We start from the raw sequence: 22820 nt of genomic DNA, 5'->3' as shown, positions 1-22820 counted from the left end.
CTCAGGTATTCATCAGGGACTCAGACCTCTTGTGCTCTTTCTTGACCAGTACGATTCCGGCCCAACAAGGAAGGAGGCATTGCTGGACTTGATTCTAGGGAATGAGGTGGGCCAAGTGGAGCAAGTGTCAGTGGGGGAGCATTTAGAGAGCAGCGATCATAGTATCATAAGGTTTAAAATATGTATGGAAAAGGACACGGACCACTCTAAAGTAAAAATACTCAATTGGAGGAGGGCCAATTTCAATGGGATGAGAACAGATCTGGCCCAAGTAAATTGGAATCAAAGATTGGCACACAAAAATGTAATTGAACAGTGGGCGGCCTTTATAAAGGAGATGGTTCGGGTACAGTCTAGGCACATTCCCACGAGGGAGAAAGGTAGGGCAACTAAAGCCAGAGCTCCCTGGATAACAAAAGAGATAGTGGGTAAGATGAAACAGAAGAAAGGGGCGTATGACAGATATCAGGTTGATAATACAAATGAGAACCAGGCAGAATATAGAAAGTTCAGAGGGGAAGTAAAAAAGGAAATAAGAGGGGCAAAGAGAGAGTATGAGAATAGACTGGCGGCCAAAATTAAAGGGAATCCAAAAGCCTTCTACAGGCATGAAAATAGTAAACGGGTAGTAAGAGGAAGGGTGGGGCCGATTAGGGACCATAAAGGAGATCTACTCATGGAGACAGAGGGGATGGCCATGGTACTAAATGAGTACTTTGCATTTGTCTTTACCAAGGAAGAAGATGCTGCCAGAGTCTCAGTAAAGGAAGATATAGTTGAGATACTGGATGGGCTAAAAATTGATAAAGAAGTGGTACTAGAAAGGCTGGCTGTACTTAAAGTAGATAAGTCACCCGGTCCGGATGGGATGCATCCTAGGTTACTGAGGGAAGTAAGGGTGGAAATTGCAGAGGCACTGGCCATAATCTTCCAAACATCCGTAGATATGGGTGCGGTGCCAGAGGACTGAAGAACTGCAAATGTTACACCCTTGTTCAAAAAAAGGTGTCAGGATAAGCCCAGCAAGTATAGACCGGTCAGTTTAACCTCAGTGGTGGAGAAATTTTTAGAAACGATAATCCGGGACAGATTTAACAGTCACTTGGACGAGTGTGGATTGATTAGGGAAAGCCAGCATGGATTTATTAAGGGAAATCATGTTTGACTAACCTGATAGAGTTTTTTGATGAGGTAACAGAGAGGGTAGATGAGGGCAATGCAGTTGATGTGTGTATGGACTTTCAAAAGGCGTTTGATAAAGTGCTGCATGGTAGGCTTATTATCAAGATTGCGGCCCATGGAATAAAGGGGGCAGTAGCAACATGGATACAGAATTGGCTAAGTGACAGGAAACAGAGAGTAGTGGTGAACGGTTGTTTTTCGGACTGGAGGGAGGTGTACAGTGGTGTTCCACAGGGGTCAGTGGTGGGACCATTGCTTTTCTTGATATATATTAATGACTTGGACTTGGGTGTACAGGGCACAATTTCAAAATGTGCAGATGACACAAACCAGGCTGCAGTGAACAGTGAGGAGGATAGTGATAGACTTCAAAAGGATATGTACAGGCTGGTGGCATGGGCGGACACGTGGCAGATGAAATTTAACGGAGAAAAATGCGAAGTGATACATTTCGCTAGGAAGAATGAAGGGAGGCAATATAAACTAGAGGGCACAACTCTAAAAGGGTACAGGAACAGAGAGATCTGGGGGTGTATGTGCACAAATTGTTGAAGGTGGCAGGGCAGGTTAAGAAAGCAGTTAAAAAAGCATACAGGATACTGGGCTTCATAAATGGAGGCATAGAGTACAAAAGTATGGAAGTCATGATGAACCTTTATATAACTGGTTCAGCCACAAGTGGAGCTTTGTGTCCAATTCTGGGCACCGCACTTTAGGAAAGATGTGAAGGCCTTGGAGAGGGTGCAGAAGAGATTTATTAGAGTGATTCCAGGGACGATCACTGCTAACATTTATTAGTTGGGCCATTGAGATCTGGGTCTCCAGGTTCTTCAGCCGAGAGTGGTCGTTTCTCCATCCTCCATGGAGGAAAGGCAATCTCCAGCTCTTCCATTCCCACATCCTCATTCTCACTAGTGCTCGGTGCTTCACCCAGTGACAACCGTTCTGACTCATCAGCTACTTCCTCTACAGTCAGTGTCTCTGTGCTGGTACTGGTGCAAACAAGATGTCATTGCACAGTTGGTGAGGAAGTGACAGGAGCTGAGGCTGTGGTTCCAGCAGCGAATTCCCCAAGTGGACGTGCCTGGGTGGTCATCATCATGGTTGGCTTCTTGCCTGAAGGCATGCCCTATGATGTGAAACAAACAAGAGCTCGTTTAATCGCATGCACGGTGACATTCCCCTTGAATTAATAATTGCTGAGTGTAAGCTGATTGCAATGCTTTAAGAAAGCACATAAAGCTGAGATTACCTATGATGGGCATTTCCCAACTTTTACCAACCTTGTGTTGCCATCTTGCCTCCAACCTCAACCTCTTGCACAGATTCTCCTGTCTCCCTGCCCATGATATACATCATCTCCTCTTCATGCGTGCTCAGAATCTGCTGCTCCTCCCCTCGGTTCTATTTTTTTTGGTGCTGGTTGTATTTCCTACAATGTTAAGGGCATATAAATTCCATACACACTTTCCCCCATATGAATGCATGCATTCCGTGATGCTGAAATATGGAGGTGCATTGTTCCTTTAAGTGAAGCATCCTTGTTGACTAGTTGTCGCCCTTGTGGCAGGCAGTATGAGTTGGGAGATTGGCTTTGAAGAAAGAAGGTGCTTGAGTGTTTACAGAAGTTTCCCTTTTCAGAAGTGAGTTCCTCTGACACCCAGATTCTGAGAGAGAAAGAGTATGAGCGGGAAAGATGTGAGTGAAGGTCCTATGAGTGATAGAGAATGTGTATTGGATGAGTATCTTGTCTTGCCTTAGCTATGCTTATGAGGTCACTGAATCTCTTCCCACACTGTGTGGCAGCTCTTGGGATGGTGGAGGTAGCACTGTCTGGCTCTGCCATCTCCCTCCAGCCAGACTACACCACCCTCTTATGGGGCTTTCTGCCCTCAGTGTCCAAAAGTGTTTTGCTCTTCCGGCCCTGACTTCTACGAAAAGACCACCAAGGATGCGTCCAAGAAACTGGGAGCCCTTCCAGGCGTTGGCACCCTCAACGCTGCCGCTGGATTAGCCATTCTTACAGAAAAATAACTGGATGCAGCCTGGTAATGGGTAAGAGTAACATGGAGCAAGTTACCAGAGAAATGCCATTGAAGCAGATAGATTAAGTGAGTTCAAAAGACAACCGGAGGTGACTGAGGGATATGGTGAGCAGGCAGAGTTGAGATGAACCAAAAAGTTTGGTCCTTTTGGGCCAAGTGTCCTTTTTCTGTTTCTGAACTGGCCTATGTTTATAATAGGCTCTGTGGAGTCCTGTGACAGCACACAATGTTACTATACTGGCACCACTATTTCTTGGATAAAAACATTTGTTCTTAGTTTAATTTTCCAGCTATAGTTTTGCTTCACATTCCGGCAATGATTCCTAGAAATCACATGACTGGGCAGTATAAATGTGCTGGAAATGATAACAAACCAAACGCAGTTCTTGATCAGCTCACCATTGGAAGTAAAGTTGAAGCTGAAAAAGGAAATCAACATCATTTTCCATCGGATCAGCATCATGAGGTGCAGATCAATAGGAATTCCTTTTGTATTTTAATTTACAGGTAGACTATTGAATGGGGGGCTTGTTTTCAGAAATAGAATAGCATTCATTACAAAGCAGTTGAAATGCATAGAAATGGGATTGTTTGTTCATAGTGAGACGTACAAATAACCCTAACCCTAATACTGCTTCACCAAGACTGGTGATTGTCAGAAGAAATAAGAGACAAAAGGCAGATCTGTTTATTGTATTATATCAGGTAATATTTCAAATAAACAATAAAATTACTTTCCACTCAGACTTTGTAGAAAGTACCAAGTTAAGCTTGAATTTTATAATGTTGTAGAAACGAGTATTGTGTAGGTGTGTTCAGGCTGTATGCAGACTTTGAAGAAAAAAGTTTGTGTCCTTTGGTAATCTAGAAAAGATTTACGAATTTAAAATCGTGATTTTCAGCATATATACAAACTAAAGCAATCAGAAGTATAAAGCAAAGGGAGAGAACAGCATGAACTAGGATGGGGGGATGAATGTAGCATGAAATGCAGGAGAAGAGTGTCAGGTTAAAGTGGGCAGGAGAAGGGGAAGTGATTACTTAAATTGAGAATGGGGGGAGGGGGAGAAGAGTGCCCACATGAACTGGGGAAAAGGACAGGTGTACCAGTTTGAACTGGGTGGCAAAAGGAGGAATGCCACCATGAACTGGGGCAGGGGGGTAAGAACGACAGCTTGGATTAATGGGGAAAGGAAGAAAAGTATCAACATGAGGCAGGTGGAGTAGACAAGAATGAGCTGGGTTGGGTGGGAGATGAAGTGAGCTGGTGTGAATTGAACAGGAAGAAAGCAAGGAAGAATTTGTATTGATATAACACATTATCACACCTCTCAGAAATGTCCCAAAGTGCTTCATACTCAGTGAATTATTTTGAAGTGCCGTCACTGTTGTTTTGTACGGAAATGTGACAGCTCAGTTTGCACGACAACAACAACTTGTATTTATATAGCGCCTTGAACATAGTAAAACATCCCAGGCGCCTCACAGGAACGTAATCAGACAAAAATTGATACCGAGCTAAAGATAACATTTGGAGGGGTGACTAAAAGCATAGTCAAAGAGGTAGGTTTTAGGGAGAGTCTTAAAGGAGGAGAGTGAGATGGAGAGGTTTAGCGAGGGAATTCCAGAGATTCGGGACTGTCTGCATTGAAGGCATGGGAGCCAATGGTGAAGGAAGTGGGGGATGATCACTAGGCCAGATTTAGAGGAATACAGAGTTCTCAGAGGGTTGTAGGGCTGGAGGAGATTACAGAGACAGGAAGGGGTGGGGCTATGAAGGGATTTGAACGCCAGGATGAGAATTTCAATTTGTGTCGTTGGTGGACTGGGACCCAATATAAGTCAGCATGCACAAGGGTGATGGGTGAGTGGGACTTGGTGCAGCTAGAAGAGTTTTAGATGAGCTGAAGTTTATGACAGGTGCAGAATGGGAATCCGGTCTGGAGAGCATTGGAGTAATCAAGTCTGGTGGTGACAAAGGCATGGATGAAAGTTTCATCAGCAGATGGGCTGAGACAGGAGTGGATCAGGCAATGTTGTAGAGGTGAATGTAAATGGTCTTTGTGATGGAGAGGATATGGGGTCGGAAGCTCAGCACACAGCAAGATCCCAAAAATAGCAGCGAAATGAAAGACCACCCAATCTGTTTTTGGTGGTGTTGGCTGAGGGAAGAATGTTGGAAAGTACAACTCCATTCAAATTGTGTCATAGAATCCACCTGAACCATTGGAACAGGCAGATGCTGCCTTTTGAAGTGTAGTCACTGTTGCAATGTAAGAAATGCGGCAGCTAATTTGCACACAGCAAGGTCCCACAAACAAAGATGAGGTAATGACAAATAATCTGTTTTTTTAGATATGTTGGTTGAGGGATAAATATTGGCCTGGACACCCGAGAGAACTGCCCTGCTCTTCTTCGAATAGTGCCATTGGATTTTTTATGTCCACCTGAGAAGGCAGACGAGGCTTCAGTTTTACATCTCATCTGAAATATAGCACCTCCGACAGTGCAGCACTCCCTCAGTACTGCACTGAACTGTCAGCCTAGATTAAGTGTTTAAATCTCTGGAGTGGAACTTGAATCTACAACCTTCTGACTCAAAGGCAAGACGCTGAGTCAAGTTTGTTTCAGATTGTCTAGGTTTATCCTTAATTTTGAGATTTTTTATTGTTATTTTTTAAGCCTAATGATCTTGTTTTACACGCATCAGAAACATTGGTGGGTTATTTATTTTTTGGGTCAACCCAGATATTTTGATCCATTGAAGTTGCTCGTATTTTGTTAGGGGATTAAAGATTATCCTCTTTCCTTTTCATAGATTTCACCAGAGGTCCTGAAACAGGTGCTGGGCCCCTCTTTAACATATGCAAGGGGCCTGGATGCCTGATTGTTGTCCGGCGCAATAAGCCACCCTTGGGGCATGGGAGACGGCACTGGGAAATTGAAGCTTTTTGCCCCTTTATGTAAAAACAGGTGCAGTGGGGTCCAATTTCTATCCCAGTCACTACTGAAAGTATGGAAGTATGTTGATGTCTGTACACCTGGGGAACAGTTCATGGAAATTATCTCATCGCTCCCCTATCATTGTCATCCCAAAGCACTTCACATGCAATTAATTCTTTTATAATGTCCAGCCATTGTTGCTATGCAGCAGAAGATAACGTCAACAAAGCAGCCAATATACACACTGGAAGTTCTAAACAACATGTGAAAAAGCAAATAATCTAGGGGGTTCTTCTGTTTTGGTGACGTTGGCTAACACATTTTCTGCAGCAGATAAGTTCTCTGTTGCTTTCACTTTCCAATCTCAAGTGCAATTCTGCAAAATCACCCAACTATAAAGGGTGTGGATGGTATATAAACATCTTGGAAGAGCTGAATGCACTTAGTTCTGTTTTTCCAGCTGATCAGACAACAGATGTGAAAGTTAACAAGAAACTGGCCTATTAATTCAAAACATCATGAGGTAAGAGAAATTTTCATGTGTAACTAACATATATGGTAGAGTTGTCAGCTGTGGCTCAGTGGTAGCACCCTTGCCTCTGAGTCACGACGGTTGTGGGTTCAAGTCCCATTCCAAAGGCTTGAGTACGAAATCCATGCTGACGCTCCAGTGCACTTTTGAGGGAGTGCTGCACTGTCGGAGGTGTCGTCTTTTGGACGAGACATTAAGCCAAGGCCCTGTCCGCCTTCGCAGGTGGACATAAAAGACCCCAAGGCACCATTTCGAAGAAGAGCAGCGGAGGTCTCCTCTACATGCTTCCCCTCAGCCATGTCATGCGAAAACACAACATCAGATTCCACATGCATGTTGACGACACCCAGCTCTACCTCACCACCACCTCTCTCGACCCCTCCACTGTCTCTCATTTGTGACACTGTTTTTCCGACCTCCAGTACTGGATGAGCAAAAATTTCCTCCAACTAAATATTGGAAAGAATGAAGCCATTTGTCTTTCGACTCCATCCCTCGCCCTGGCCACTGTTTCTACAGGTTTCTACAGGTATTTAAAAAGGATAAGAGTAAGTAAAATGAGCGTTGGTCATCTAGAGAGTGAATCTGGGGAATTAATAATGGAGAACAAGGAAATGGCGGATGAATTGAACAGATATTTTGCGTCCGTCTTCACTGTAGAGGATATAAATAACATGCCAGAAATAATTGTGAATCAAGAGGTGAAAGGGAGGGAGGAACTTAAAACATTTATAATCACCAGGGAAAGGGTTCTGAAAAAATTAAAAGCTGACAAGTCCCCAGGTCCTGACGGACTTCATCCTAGAGTCTTAAAAGAAGTGGCTGCAGAGATAATAGATGCATTGGTATTATTTTTCCAAAATTCCCTAGATTCTGGAAGGGTCCCATCTGATTGGAAAATAGTGAATGTAACTCCTCATTTCAAGAAAGGAGGGAGACAGAAAGCAGGAAACTACTGGCCAGTTAGCTTAACATCCGTCATCGGGAAAATGCTAGAATCTATTACTAAGGACGTTATAGCAGGGCATTTCGAAAATCTCAATGCAATCAGGCAGAGTCATCACGGCTTTGTGAGAGGGAAATCGTGTTTGACTAATTTATTAGAGTTTTTTGAGGGACAAACAAGCAACATGGATGAAGGGGATCCTGTGGATGTGGTGTACTTGGATTTCCAGAAGACATTTGACAAGGTGCCATATCAAAGGCTACTGCGCAAAATAAGAGCTCATGATGTAGGGGGTAACATATTCGCATGGATAAAGGATTGATTAGCTAACAGGAAACAGAGAGTGAGCATAAATGGGTCATTTTCAGGTTGGCAAGTTGTAATGAGTGGAGTGCCACAGGGATCAGTGCTGGGGCCTCAACTATTTACAATCTATATCAATGACTTGGATGAAGGGACCGAATGTATGGTTGCTAAATTTGCTGATGACACAAAGGTAGGTAGGAGAGTAAATTATGAAGAAGACATAAGGAGTCTGCAAAGGGATATAGATAGGTTAAGTGAGTGGGCAAAAATTTGGCAGATGGAGTATAATGTGGGAAAATGTGAACTTGTCCACTTTGGCAGGAGGAATAGAAAAGCAGCATATTATTTAAATGGAGAGAGATTGCAGAACTCTGAGGTACAGAGGGATCTGGGTGTCCTCGTACGGGAATCACAAAAAGTTAGTATGCAGGTACAGTAAGTGATTAGGAAGGCAAATGGAATGATGTCATTTATTGCAAGGGGAATGGAATATAAAAGTAGAGATGTTTTGCTACAGTTGTACAGGGCAATGTTGAGACCAAATCTAGAATACTGTGTGCAGTTTTGGTCTCCTTATTTAAGAAAGGACATAATTGCTTTAGAGGCGGTTCAGAGACGGTTCACTCGACTGATTCCCAGGATGTGGGGGTTATCTTACGAGGAAAGGTTGGACAAGTTGGGCCTTTATACATTGGAGTTTAGAAGAATGAAAGGTGATCTTATTGAAACATATAAGATCCTGAGGGGACTTGAAGGGGTAGATGCTGAGAGGATGTTTCCCCTTGTGGGAGAGACTAGAACTAGGGGCCACAGTTTAAAAATAAGGGGTCTCCCATTTAAGACGGAGATGAGGAGAAATTTTTTCTCTCAGAGGGTCATGAGTCTGTGGAACTCCCTTCCCCAGAGAGCGGTGGAGGCGGGGTCATTGAATATTTTTAAGGCTGAGTTAGAAAGATTCCTGATTAACAAGGGAGTCAAAGGTTATAGTAGGTAGACGGGAAAGTAGGGTTGAGGTCACAATCAGATCAGCCATGATCTTATCAAATGGCAGAGCAGGCTCGAGGGGCCGAATGGCCTACTCCTGCTCTTAATTCGTATGTTCGTATGTCTAAGGCTGAACCAGACCGTTCACAACCTTCATATCCTATTTGGCCCTGAGATGAGCTTTCGACCACATATCTGCTCCATCACCAAGACCGCCTACTTCCTCCTCTGTAACATCGCCCGTCTCTGCCCATGCCTCAGCTCATCTGCTGCTGAAACCCTCATTCCATGCCTCTGCTACCTCTAGACTCGACTATTCCAATGCTCCCCTGGCCAGTCTTCCATCTTCCACCCTCAATAATGTCCATCCTCCATCAGCTCATCCAAAACCCTGCTGCCCATTTCCTAACTCGCAGCAACTCCCGTTCACCCATCATCCCTGTGCTCGCTGACCTACATTGACTCTCGATCCAGGAACGCCTCGATTTTAAAATTCTCATCCTCATTTTTAAATCCCTCCATGGCCTCGCCCCTACCTTTCTCTGTAACCCCCTCCAGCCCTACAACCCTTTGAGATTCCTACGCTCCTCCAATTCTTGCCTCTTGCACGTCCCCGATTTTAATCGCTCCACCATTGGCGGCCGTGCTTTCAGCTGCTTAGGCCCTAAGCTCTGGAATTACCTCCCTCAACCTCTCCGTCTCTCTACCTCTCCCTCCTCCTTGAAGACGCTCCTTAAAACTTGCTTTTTGACCGACCTTTTGGTCACCTGTCCTAATATCTCCTTATGTGGCTCGGTGTCAAATTTTGTTTGATGACGCTCCTGCAAAGCCTTGGGACGTTTTACTACATTAAAGGCAATGTTTAAATGAAAGTTGTTTTTGTTGTTGTTGGTGTCCTGGCCAATATTTATTCTTCAACCAACATCACTGAAGCAGATTATCTGGCCATTATCACATTGCTGTTTGTGGGATCTTGCTGTGCTCAAATTGGCTGCTGCATTTCCTACATTACAACAGTGACTACACTTCAAAAGTACTTCATTGGTTGCAAAGCACTTTCGGATTTTCTGAGGTCGTGAAAGGTGCTATATAAATGCAAGTCTTTCTATAAAAAATACAATCTTTTATATTACACTAATTAAACCAAAGAAGTCCATGTTCCAAAGTCTCTTGCTCACTCTGGGTCTGTTCACTTTCTTTGTCTTAGGTAGTGTCAATGTAACAAGTCAAAATGTAACTGTTAACAGTGACACATACAGTCACGGTCTGTCCGTGATTGAGTGGAGAGGAGGGAGAATGCCCCACTCTCTGGAAGTAGTGTGAACAGCTGCAGTGCGTCACTTCAGAAGGTGGAGTGTGAAGTGGGCAGCGGGGTGAAGTCAGCCAGAACATGGGAAGACAGGAGGGAGGGGGGGCAGTATATGCAGGAAGGCAAAGAGAGGCAAAAAAGCCCCGAATGCTGTTTGGAGAGGAGAAGAGTTCAAGAGAGAAACTCAAGAGAGCAGCGGAGAGATGATAAGAGTCCCGAGAGCAGCCTGGAGAAGGACAGGAGCTGAGAAGGAGAGAGAGAGAGACTCACAGCAAGATCAAGGAAGCTGAGCTGAATAGCCCTGCACTAGTCATTTGCAATAAAGCAAGATATTACCAGCCTATCCCTCCCCCTTCCCTCTCACTTTTTCTGTCCAACAGCAACTCTGACAGGAAAGGGAAGGGAGTGAAATGGAGGACAATGAAGGGGAGGCAAGGGCTGAATTTGATGGCAGTAAGAGGAGAGGGAAGTGTGGTGTCAAATCTGGTTTGTGAAGCACTCAGGGGGTCTGTTGAATCCCCTGAATATTTTCCAAACCGACCGAACCTTAATCTCAATGTTTGGGGAATCGAGATTCCACTCTCCACATTCTCTAACATTTAAATCTGTAACTTTTGTCAGACAGCTCTGACCGTGGTAACCTGACATGCACAGAGCTCTCTCCTAAACAGGACAGTTACAGCCAGGCGGTAGCTAATCAATGTAAACTGGGCTCTGCCTGACTGTAACTTGCTTCAGTTTAAAGGCACTCGAAGTGTCAACAGTCTCACTTGAATACTTTAACCTGCACTGACTAACTGTAGACCTGGAGCTCTGAGACACGAAATGCTGATTTGCTGCCAGAACTTAATTTGCACATTTAATCAACAGACCAATATTTAATCAGGACACTGTTCAAACTATACAACATGCAGAAGGATGACAATTCAGATTAACCTGATTAAGCAAAGAAAGAAAGAATGACTTGCATTTATATAGCACCTTTCACAACCTCAGGACATCCCAAAGTGTTTTACAGCCAATGAAGTACCTTTGAAGTGTAGTCACTGCTGTACTGAAGGAAATGCGGCAGCCAATTTGCACACAGCAAGGTCCCAAAAACAACAATGTGATAATGACCAGATAATCTATTTGTAGTGATGTTGGTTAATTGATCACAACACTGGGGAGAGCACCTCTGCTCTTCTTCGTAATCGGTTCAAAGACAGAATCGATTTGGTTAGAAGCCATGGCGCCACCCGTCATGACCTTGTCTGTCGGAACACCTCAAAACTCTACAAATAAGTCTCTCACATCAAGTACTCTCCCCAAACTATGTCCCAGAGGGAACTGAGAAAGCAGCAGTGAGCACTGAACCTTTATTCAGATCGGGCCTCCTGACCTTTAACTGCCCCGATAAATTGCTGCTCAATCTCGCCTCGGTTTCACTGCCGAGTTTCCCGAACCCGGATGCCCCGATATCCACTGCCCTAAAAAAGGCGGCAGGTGTGTTCGCGGAGGGTTAGGGTCGCGTTTCACAAAATTGACTGTTTAACCAACACCCCCCCGCCCCTCGTGGGTGGGTTAATATCGAAGCCATTGTTTTCAAACCCACTGAAATGAAGGGAGATGGAGCTATTTGTTTACAGCAGCAGGATATTTCGAGCAAGGTACCTGCCTCAGCGCGAGCTCCTTCCCAAACCTAGCTCCCTATGTCTGCCGCAAAGAAAATCGAGCATTTCTTAAAGCAGGAGGTTGGTGACAGTGGAATTGCTCTCTCTCTCTCTCTCTCTTTTTATCTCTCTCCACTGCATCTCCCTGTATTCCCTCCCTCTCTGTGAGTGCTGGGAATGGTGCATACACTTGGTTCCAGAGGGTGACAGTGTAGAGTTATTAGTTGCACGCATTATTACTGTACAAACAGATTGTACATTTTTATATAAGACACAATGAGGAATCTCCACGTGCGTTGCTAATGGTTACTCGATGGATATCCTGTTTTATAACAATAATCATGTATCATTGTCAGGGGCCACTGATTTATGAAAACAGATTCTGTCAAATTTCATTTTTGTTAACTGCTTTATGGAGTTTTTAATCAGTGTTTTGGGGATGGAGATCTGGTAGAAGGAGAAAGGGTGAGTCTAGGTTTGTGATAACTTCATGGGATATTGGAGCCATTGGAATTGTGTCCTGAAGTCTGGCAATATTGGAAAAGGGACCTGGCGTGCGGGAGGACGAGGAAGGGACTGGTGCAAAAGAGGGGTCTCTGGATCTGTGAGGACTTAGGGGAAAGGGTTTGGAATCTGTCTCCGTCTGTTAGCACTTAGGGGGTGGGTTTAGAATCTGTCTCTTGGTCTGTGGGCACTTAGGAACCTAGAAACTTTGGGGTGATCCTGAGATATCAGAAGACTGGGAGGGATGGGGTTGGGATGTGAACTAGGGTATGGGAGCATTGAAAGTGGGATCCCAGGATCTGGTAATACCTTCAGACAAGGCCTGTGGTCTTACAGCTTTGAAGGGTAAGGAATTGGTTGGGAGGTAGGAGATAGAGAGCAGGGATAATGGGTATTTACTATAATTGGCAGGATGTGATTAGCCGTGTCCTTCAGAGATCTATACTGGACCCTTAGCTTTTCACTACAGTTATCATTGATTTAGATAAAGGAATCGGGAGCTGTTTATCCAAGTTTGCTACCACACTAAGTTAGGTGGCACAGTAAGTAGTGCAGATGGGAGTGGAAAGTTGCAAAGGGACATTGATAGATTAAGTGAGTGGGCAAAACTGTGACAGATGGAGTTCAGTGTGGAGAAATGTGAGGTCATCCATTTTGGACATAAGAAAGATTGATCAGTGTATTATCTAAATGGTGAGAAGCTAGGAACTGTGGAGGAGCAGAGAGATTTAAGGGTCCATGTACAGAAATCACTAACAACTCGTGTTCAGGTACAAAAAATAAATCAAAGAAGCTAATGGAACGTTGGCCTTTATCTCAGGGACTGGAATACAAAGGGGTAGAAGTTATGCTACAGTTGTATAAAGTTCTGATTAGACCACATCTGGAGCACTGCATTCAGTTCTGGGCACCGCCCCTCAGGAAGGATATAGTGGCCTTGGAGTGGGTCAACGCAAATTCACCAGAATGATACCGGGGTTAAAAGGGTTATATTATGAGAACAGGTTTCATAGACTAGGTTTGGATTCTCCAGAGTATAGAAGATTAAAGGGTGATATAATTGAGTTGTTTAAGATGATTAATGTATTTCTTAGGGTAGGTAGAGAGAAACTATTTCCCCTGGTGGAAGTGTCCAGAACAATGGGGCATAACATTAAAATTAGAGCCAGGCCGTTCAGGGGTGAAGTCAGGAAGCACTTTTTCACACAAAGGATATTGGAAATATGAGGCTCGATTTTACCACCCGCTATCGGGTGCGTTCTCGGCGGGGGGGCCCCGAAAATCGGGGAATCCCGGCGCGGGACCGGAGCCCGCCTCGATCCCGCCCACATCCGGGTTCCCCACGGACGCGCCAGCGTGCGCGCGCAGCCCCCGCTGGTGGGAATCCCGCAGGCAATTAAAGCCAGCGGGATGCCACTTGACAGTATTTATTTAGCTATTTCAGGTCGTTTACAGGCCTGATTGAGCTGTTTTATTAGGAAGGGTGGGATTTTACCTTGAACTGAGACTGTTTCCCATCCTGGGGGAAACACTCTCACTTCAAACGGACGAGTTGCAGCCAGCAGCCTGTGGCAGCTGGCAAGGTGCATTCCACAGGTGGGGGGTGGGGGAGACCCTTCACCAACGCAGGAGGCCACTCTGTCACATAGGGCAACGCCTGCCCTCCACCACCCTCCTCCAAGCAAGAAGATTCACCGGCGTGGAACCACAACCCCGGTGCGAGGACACACTTACCAACCTTGCAGAACCCCTCAGACCTACACCTTCCAGATGGGGGCCGCCTTGACCTCCTCGGAGGACGGACAGCATCACCAGCCTCAGCAGCCTCGCAGGCCACGCCGTCCGACTCAGACACGTGGAGCCCCACAACACGGTGCTGTGGCACATCCACCTGCACAGCAGGAGGGAGGGCAACCGCAGAGAGAGATGCGTCGCAGGAGGCACTACCCTCGGCACAGGGTCTACAGACCGAGGCTCAGCTTCCTGGACCTCTCTGAGGAGCAGTGCATACGGAGGCTCAGAGTCAGTCGCCAGGTAGTCGTCGACATCTGCAGCCTCCTTCATGACGAGCTGCTCCCGGATGGACCAAGCAGCATCTCCTGACCCATCGCCGTCAAAGTCACCATTGCCCTCAACTTCTTCGCCTCCGGATCCTTCCAGGGTGCCACCGGGGACATCACCAGGGTCTGTCAGTCCTCTGCACACAAGTGCATAAGGCAGGTCACCGATGGGTTGTTCCACAGGGCCTCGCACTACATCAACTTCGCCATGGATGAGCGCGGCCAGATGGAGAGGGCGGTTGGATTCCATGCCATGGCTGGCTTCCCACGGGTACAGGGTGTAATCGACTGCACCCACATCGCAATACGGGCACCTCCACGTGAGCCAGGACTGTTCATCAACAGGAAGGGGTATCACTCCATGAACGCCCAGCTCATCTGTGACCACCGCCAGAGATTCCTACATGTGTGCGCCAGATACCCTGGCAGCTGCCACGATGCCTTCGTCCTCTGGGAGTCCACCGTCCCGCCCCTCTTCCACTCACCCAACACCGGCAACGGCTGGGTCCTCGGCGACAAGGGATATCCCCTGCACACGTGGCTTATGACACCTCTGAGGAGCCCCATCACCGAGCCACAGCGTCGGTATAATGACAGCCACATTGCTACCAGGTCTACAATTGAGCAGGCTATAGGGGTGCTCAAGATGCGCTTCAGGTGCCTTGATCGTTCTGGGGGAGCGCTCCAATACGCGTCACTCAGAGTGGGACGGATTATAGTTGTCTGCTGTGCCCTGCACAACATGGCACAACAGAGAGGGGTGCCGCTGGAGGAGGCCCCATGCACATCCACCACCCATATTGAGGACGACGATGAGGAGGAGGAGGAGGAGGAGGAGGAGCAAGAGGAGGAGGAACGACCCATGGGCCGAACACCGGCTCACCTGGATGCTCGTCAGGCCAGGGAGGCACTCATATGTCAACGGTTCTCCTAACATCAGACTGTCTGAGGCGTCCAGACCTCATCACGTGCACAGAGGAGCGGCCATACTAGCCCCCTCCACAGAAGAGTGGTGCTATTACTCCTGCACCCACTGTAGTGTGACCCAATGGGTGGGACCAGGTGTTCGTCGTCATGATGAGCCCCACGAAAGGGACCTATTGCACAAGCCACTCAAGAATGGACAAGAGGTGGCAGTAGTGGTGAGAACAATTGTGTTTATTGTGTATGTGCAGTAAACGACGATAAATAAAAACATAACAAATTGTCATACACCCTGGTGCATTCCCTTTGTGTTCATAACACCTTGGCCTTACGTTTGCGGGAACCCCTACGTGGTGCTACCCCTGTGGCTCCAGCAGAGGTAGTGGCAGGTTGCTCTTGTTCGTGCCCTGACCGGGTAGATGCTTTGGGCCGACGCCCCCTGGGTTTCGGTGCCCGTGAGGGCACCTCCACAGACTGCTCCTCCTGCACCTGTGCAGGGGCAGACTCGGCCACCTGGAGAGGAAGCACCATTGCGGGTACTGGTTGAGAGGGGGGCAACGGGTGAGACGTGGGAGCACTTTGAGTAGCGTCCCCACTTCCATGTCCCCGTTCACCATCTTCCCTCTCATGGCCTAGGCCCACATCACCCTTTCCACCCTGCTGGACGGCTGTTTTGATGACCTGTGTGAGACCTTGCAAGGCCACCTCTAATGTATCTGACAGCCTGTTTATGGCGGCAGAATGTTGCTCACCCTGAATCCGAACAGCCGTTGTCAGGGCCTGGATGGACTCAATGTTGAGCTGTGCGTGACGCTCGAGCGAGGCTAGCCTTTCCTCCACCGCAGACGTTCCCGCACCGACCCGCGACACTATGTCGCCGATACCCTCCTGTACGTGTGCCACCATTGCCCGCATGCAGGAGTTGGACTCCTCCATCACCTGCGCGATTGTGGACAGTGTGCTTGGCACCTCTTCCAGTACCTCGGCAGTGTGCTGGTGCCCCTCGACGACTCGCCTTTTGACTGGTGGCCCCCTGGGTTCAGCATCTGGGTCCAGCTGAGCAGAGCCTGGAGAAGAGTGCTCCCACCGACGCGGACCCTCCGCGGCTGCCCCTGCCACCAGGGTCTGCTCATGCTCACATGTGCGCGGTGACTCACCATGTGCAATCCCAACTAATTGAGGAGGGGGACCCACCGAGGTGTGTGTATCTGCACTGGTGGATGCTTGGCTCCTATGTGACGATGGACCCTCAGAGACCGGCATGTCCTCTGAGGAATCGCCCTCCACAGACACGGCGCTCGCAGACGGCCCTGCAAGAGAACAAAGGGCAATATCAGGCATGTGGACAAATGTTGAGGTGCGGCAGATGCCAGGTGATGCTAAGATCATTCGCGATCATGAGTGCTGAGTGTCAGCTTTCCGTAACCGGACATTTCTGCAGCCCCAGCCTCACCATCCGCCACGGACAGGCAATGTAGCGTGTGGCTGATCTCCAAGGTGTCCAGCTCTGCGTGCGTTAGAACCACCTCGTGTGGCGGGCCCCCTCCGCTGCGTGCCCTTTCCAGGGCGTTCTTGCATCTCTTCTCCTGTCAAGGCAAAACACAGATGTGTGATTGAGTGATGATTGCATTGTGAGACGCTTCAAGCATTGGTGTGGGTGGGTTGAGCGTGTGGGAGATGGATGGGAGGATGCGTGTGCCACATGCCCATCCCATTGTATGGGGATTGGGGTGTGTGGTAGTGTTCGAATGGGGACAGGGACGTTGGGTACGTGCAGGCACGGTGAGAATGATAGTTGAGTGGCTGTGAGGATGGATGCGGGAGCGCTGTGGTGGCAGTGCAGAAGGGGTTGTGAGGTCTTTGAGGTGATGTGGAAGACGGAGTGTGGGAGAGTGCGTTAGTGTACTCACTTTGCCGGACCTAGTGAGATCATTGAATCTCTTGCGACACTGGATCCATGTTCTGGTGGTGTTGCCCCTGCTGCTAACCTCCGCGGCCACCTCCGCCCATGCCTTCCTGGTGGCGGAGCCAGGGCACTTCCTTCCGTCGCTGGGGAACAACGTCTCCCTCCTCCTCCTTACCCCGTCCAGCAGCAGCTGGAGTGAGTGGTCAGAAAATCGTGGGGCAGCCTTACCCCTGGGGTGCTCCATGGTGTGCTACTTCTTGTTTGCAGCAGGAGGAGCATTGGTGGACTGCCCCTTTAAATAGAGCTCCACCACCACTCAGACGTCACTGCGCATGCACAGGCTGCCGGCGCGCAGCTGAGCAGCGGAAAACCCGTAACCACAGGTAAATGACTTCAATTATCCTGTGATCGCACGGGGGACGCACTCAATTCACTGGCCGCGTTATCCACGCGCCCGATAACAACCCCGCCAGGAACCCGCAGGCCTGCTAACATCGGGCCCATGGAACTCGCTCCCCCAAAAACTTAGAGGCTAGGTCAGTTGAAAATTTCAACACTGAGATTGATAGATTATTAACCAAGGCAGGTAAATGGAGTTAAGATACAGATCAGTCGTGATCGAATTGAATGGCGGAACAGGCTCAAGGGGCTGAATGGCCTACTCCTGTTCCTGGGGTCTGAAAGCTCTGGCAGAGGGCTGGATGGGGTAGGATGTACTGGGGAGGGTGTCTGGGATGAGTGGGCAGAGGGGTCCTGGCAGCGTTCCGAGGGCAGAGTCTGGCAGAACTATGGGAAAAAGATAGTTTAATAACCCAGGACACAACGTGTAACACCCAAAGTTTGTAACAATGATCAGGCTCAGGATGGAAACGTTAATGAAGGCTCGGTAAAATATAAAAGAAAATTCTATCGGTAATTATAATTCTGCGATTGAGTTACCTTTAAATGTTGTGTTTTAAAGCACAGTGCATTCTTGCAAATTAAAATAAAAGACTCTGAGATGATAGGCAGCTAACCTGCTCAAGAGTCGCCTTTGATAATGTTTCTCCATGGATTATGTTAGTTTGCATTATGAATTGATCCAGTGACTCACACCCAGTATGTTGGCGAGCCATTGGTCCCAGGCAGGAAGTCTCGTGGGCCTTCCCTTTCTGGCTGAGAATAGCGAGGGATAAATACACAGACAGGCAGGAGATACCAAGGGCTATGAGAAGGTTGGAATGCATCAAAAATAGTTAGGAGTGATCCTGTTTAAGTCAAGCACTGATGTGTGGCCACATAAAGTGTTCAATATTTTGTGTTATTCCTCAAAGCCAAGTTCTATCAATTGGAATAAATAAATTCAATCGTAACTGTTGCTTTGTTTTTTTAATTCGCTGTAAAATAAAGTGAGCTTAATGATGTGCAATGAGTCTCATCTTGCACAGTGTTTGCTCAAATAGATTGAAGAGGTCCCAATGGGAAAGACACAAATATCTGATTCAGGTCACAAGGGGGTGCTATTGTTATGTCCCTGGGCCCTGCCATCATACAAGTAGATATGGGGCAGTGTAGGACAACTCCCATAAATTTAAGATGTGCTGAACAGTTACGGGAATGAGTGACAGGAAGTATCTACAGCAGAGTGGAATTTGTAACAGTGCCAGGGTTGGGGGTGGGGGGGCGACGGGGGGGATTTACGGTATAGGAATTATATGAGGGGGGTGGTGGGGTCTGGAATTATTGGGAGGGGAGATACAATGAGTGGCCTGGCTGGCAGTCAAGGGTACAATGTTACAACTCCTAAAACCCCAGAAAAGAACTCCTTAAAATCAGAACGTCAATGTAGAAAAGAGAGTAATACTAATTTGCTGGACTTTTGTTCTTAAATCACCTCAACAACCAATACGTCACTGCCTTGTGATACTCTCCAGCTCGATTGTTATCCACAATTGCTCCCTTCCTCTTCTGATACCTGACGGCAGTAGCCCCAATTTTAACTTGGAGCACTATTCATGTGGGTGGGCAAAGAGCAGGCATGAAGCCCCCATTTCGTGCCCTGACTTTGATGATGCCTCCGTTGTCCAGCTGCAGTGGGGTAGTCACTCTGCTTTGTGCAATGTAATTCCTCCTTTCGTTTTGCCACCTTGCCATCTCCTCCCGTGCTTTCAAAAACCACTCAAAATCCTTTGTGACTTTGGCTGCACCAAACTTTTTCCCTCCTTGCCACCGTTTTCCCTTTTCAAGGTAAAGTGCTTTGAGACAAATTCATTGAAGTCATTTCCTAAACATTATTCGTCATTGTTTTTCTGTTGGACACATGAGCCAATGGTTCATTTTTTGTTGCTTGAAGGAACATTACTGGATTCCAATGGGTTTCCCCCTGGCTGAGGGATGTCAGGCTGGTCAAACTACTACAGAGGTCTTCTGTGCCCACTTGCACTTACCCGCACACCTGCTCTGCTATTAAGACTTTGCCAGCATTGCAACATTGATTATATACGAGCTAAAAATGTAAGTTAGATACACATAAGATGGGCTTTGATGATTTTGTGCTTTCTTGCAGCAACAAAGAGAAGGATTCTTTAAAAGCAAAACTTGATCAGCTTCAATGTCACTTCACGTGGGGCCCACAGAAAGACAGTATTGACTTGGACGACATGAAGCATAGAGTACAAGATTCAATACAGGCTGGTGTGAAATATCAAGCCATGTCTTACAACCAACTCGCTTTTGTAAACTGTCTGCAAGGAAACTGTGACGAGGCAATTCAAAACTTAAAGGAAGCTGAAAAGATTCTGAGGGAGAATCATGAACATGAATTTGAAGAAAGAAGCATCATCACCTATGGAAACTATGCCTGGGTATATTATCACATGGGCCAACTGACAGAGGTCCAGTCCTACCTCGACAAGCTGGAGATGATCTGTAAACGATTTACTAATGGCTCTCGGTATACAGCAATGATACCTGAAGTATACGGGGAGAAGGGTTGGTCACTGTTGAAATCTTGCAGGAAATATTATGAAGAGGCAAAGGAATGTTTTGAGAAGGCTCTGGAGGAAGATCCTGATGACACAGAATGGAATGTTGGCTATGCGATTGCTCTGTTTCGTCTGGAAGGGTTTTCTTGTACCTCAGAGAGTGGTGAACACAGTCAATCAATGAAACAGTTGCGACGTGTGCTGGAGCTTGATCCAGATGACTCTGTCGCCATGGTGCTGTTGGCTCTAAAACTACAAGAGTTCAACCAAAAGGAGGAAGCATTCAAATTAGTTGAACGAGCATTGCAGATGTCCCCTGATCTTCCATATGTAACTCGATATGCAGCAAAACTTTTGAGAAGAGAAGGAGCTGTGGAAAAATCTCTGCAGCTGTTGAAAAAAGCATTAGAAATTACCCCAAACTCTACCTTCTTACACCACCAAATAGGTCTGTGTTACAGAAGCAAACTATTTCAACTGAACAAAAATCCATGCAGCAAAGACCCTCGCAATCCTGCTTTTCAACAGAGAGCCGAGTTGGTCAAACAATGCAAGTTCTATTTTCAAAAGTCATTTGAGCTCAAGCCATCGTTTATTATTGCACAACTGGATTTTGCTGTAATCTGTTCAATTAATGGAGAATATTGGAAAGCAGAAGAGATCTGCAGCGATCTCCTGAAATTAGAGGATATTCGCCCTGATAATAAGCAGGCAGTATGTTGCCAGGCTGGATTATTTCAACTGCGACACAAAAGGCCTGAATCAAATGCCATCACCCATTTTCTGGAAGGACTTAAAATCCAACGTGGCACAAAAGAATGGGAAATGTGTCGCACAAACTTGAGAAAGATTGCAGCAAAACAAATTGACAGGAATCCAAGAGACAGCAAGGCCTTTGGTATTCTTGGGTTACTGCACCAGCTGGATGGGGAGAAGCATGAAGCTATTGGATGGTTTGAAAAGGCCTTGGAGTTTGATGGTGATAATGAAGAATATCTAAGTGCTCTTTGTGAATTACGCCTTTCTATCTAGATCAACGCTGACTTTCCCAGCTAAAAATAAACACAGCTTTGAAAAATAAATGAATGCTCTCTGACCAATGAACAAGTTTGTCAGCATACTCATCTGACTTAATTTACTTAATATACACTGTTAATACTTTCATTCGAAGCAACCTTTTGTTTGTACACGCATAAATATTTGTGAGTACAGTCCCCACCACGAATTGCGGGTGTGTTTATGTGAATGTGATTTGCCCGCTGTACGCGATGGCTGGAATAATGCCTGAGGAAAGTTTATTTTCGCTCTCTCTCTCCCTGTAACGAGCCCCCCGCAGCTCCCCGATTTGCAGCCTCTTTAATGGAAGTGCTTAAATTCCACCGGGTGACTAATAGCTAAAGGATATAAAAATAGATTAAAATGGTTACAAATAAGAAAGCTTTTAGTTGCAGATACAGATTTTCCAACCAGAAATGTTAATTTGCTGTATTATCAGAGACTGAGTGTTAAAATAACCAATAAAAAGAAACTGTAGCTACGATTTTATTTGTGTCATTGATCTGTGCTAATGCTGACAGTAAGTGCTGTTCATAGTCCAACCTTTGAGATGGTGAACTGTACCAGCTCTGTAAGGAACATTCAGACCAGCCTTTAACACTGGCAGTAAACTTAACAGCTGTTGTTTGTGGAGTGAAACATGGCACTTGCACTGCTAGCTGTAGTCATAACGCTGTTAGAGAAAGGTTAGAAAGGAATGGTTGGGAAGGTCCAGAGGATTAGGACAATGGAGGAACTTAACATTAGGAGAGTTTGCAGAGGCCTCACATCATATTTAGACCTATTGGAAAATCAGCACCGGGAAGGGCTCAGCCTTGCTATGGAGGTGTTGTATCAGGTTTGTACAATGCTGGAAACTGATTTAAAGGTATTGCAGGATGTCCAGTGCTCAGGGGACTGTACCACTAATGAGTCAACACCTTCAGGAGAGGAGAAGAATGGAAAAATAGGCAGAGGATATTAAATTAGAAACAAAACCTTTGAGGCTCTTGAGTCCTTCCAGGCACCGTATCCACCTCTAATCAGGAGGTCACTGAGTGTTATATATGTTTGATGCTCACATGTAGAGGAACAGCACCCATAAGACTTATGGCTCCTCAATGTACAGTGCACTGAGATGCCAGAAAATAGTCCCAATGATGAATAGACAATGAACAGCTCTTTCACGCTTAGGCATTCATGTGAGAGTGGTTTGTTTGAATTTCAACTTCTGGGAATCACGGTTTGTTCTGATTCCATGGCCCATGGCCCCAGAGAGAAAACCAAAATAGTAACAAAAGAGATGGGGTATCACAAAGCAATGGAAACAATTATAGAATACATTTTTTGGCATTCTTAAACAGTAATTTTGGTCCCTAGTTGACACAGGGGTGCTTTAGACTATGAAGTACCTAAAGTATGTCAAATTGTCTCCTCGATAGTTTTCCCTCTTCCACCATAAACCTCAGTGAAAGAAAATTTGAAAAAAGTTGATAAATCAACTGACAGGACTTAATCTTAACCCTGTA

At 46.4% G+C, this 22820-nt stretch overlaps 1 protein-coding gene across 2 annotated transcripts; it reads left to right on the top strand.

The window, feature by feature from the left end:
• The first annotated feature begins 6585 nt into the window (after positions 1 to 6585).
• Positions 6586 to 21796, top strand: LOC137340154 (interferon-induced protein with tetratricopeptide repeats 5-like). Of its 2 annotated transcripts, none has more exons than XM_068002501.1 (2): positions 6586 to 6693; positions 19839 to 21796. In XM_068002501.1, exons 1-2 carry the CDS (start codon positions 6689 to 6691, stop codon positions 21286 to 21288), a joined length of 1455 nt encoding a protein of 484 aa, XP_067858602.1. In that variant the 5' UTR covers positions 6586 to 6688; the 3' UTR covers positions 21289 to 21796. The 2 variants fall into 2 exon arrangements, with proteins under 2 accessions (XP_067858602.1, XP_067858601.1); XM_068002500.1 differs by lacking the exon at positions 6586 to 6693 and adding an exon at positions 6812 to 7231.
• The last annotated feature ends 1024 nt before the right edge of the window (positions 21797 to 22820 follow it).

Source organism: Heptranchias perlo, chromosome 21, assembly GCF_035084215.1.
Source record: "Heptranchias perlo isolate sHepPer1 chromosome 21, sHepPer1.hap1, whole genome shotgun sequence".
In the NCBI taxonomy this organism is placed as follows: domain Eukaryota; kingdom Metazoa; phylum Chordata; class Chondrichthyes; order Hexanchiformes; family Hexanchidae; genus Heptranchias; species Heptranchias perlo.
This window is presented reverse-complemented; position numbering and strand designations above follow the sequence as displayed.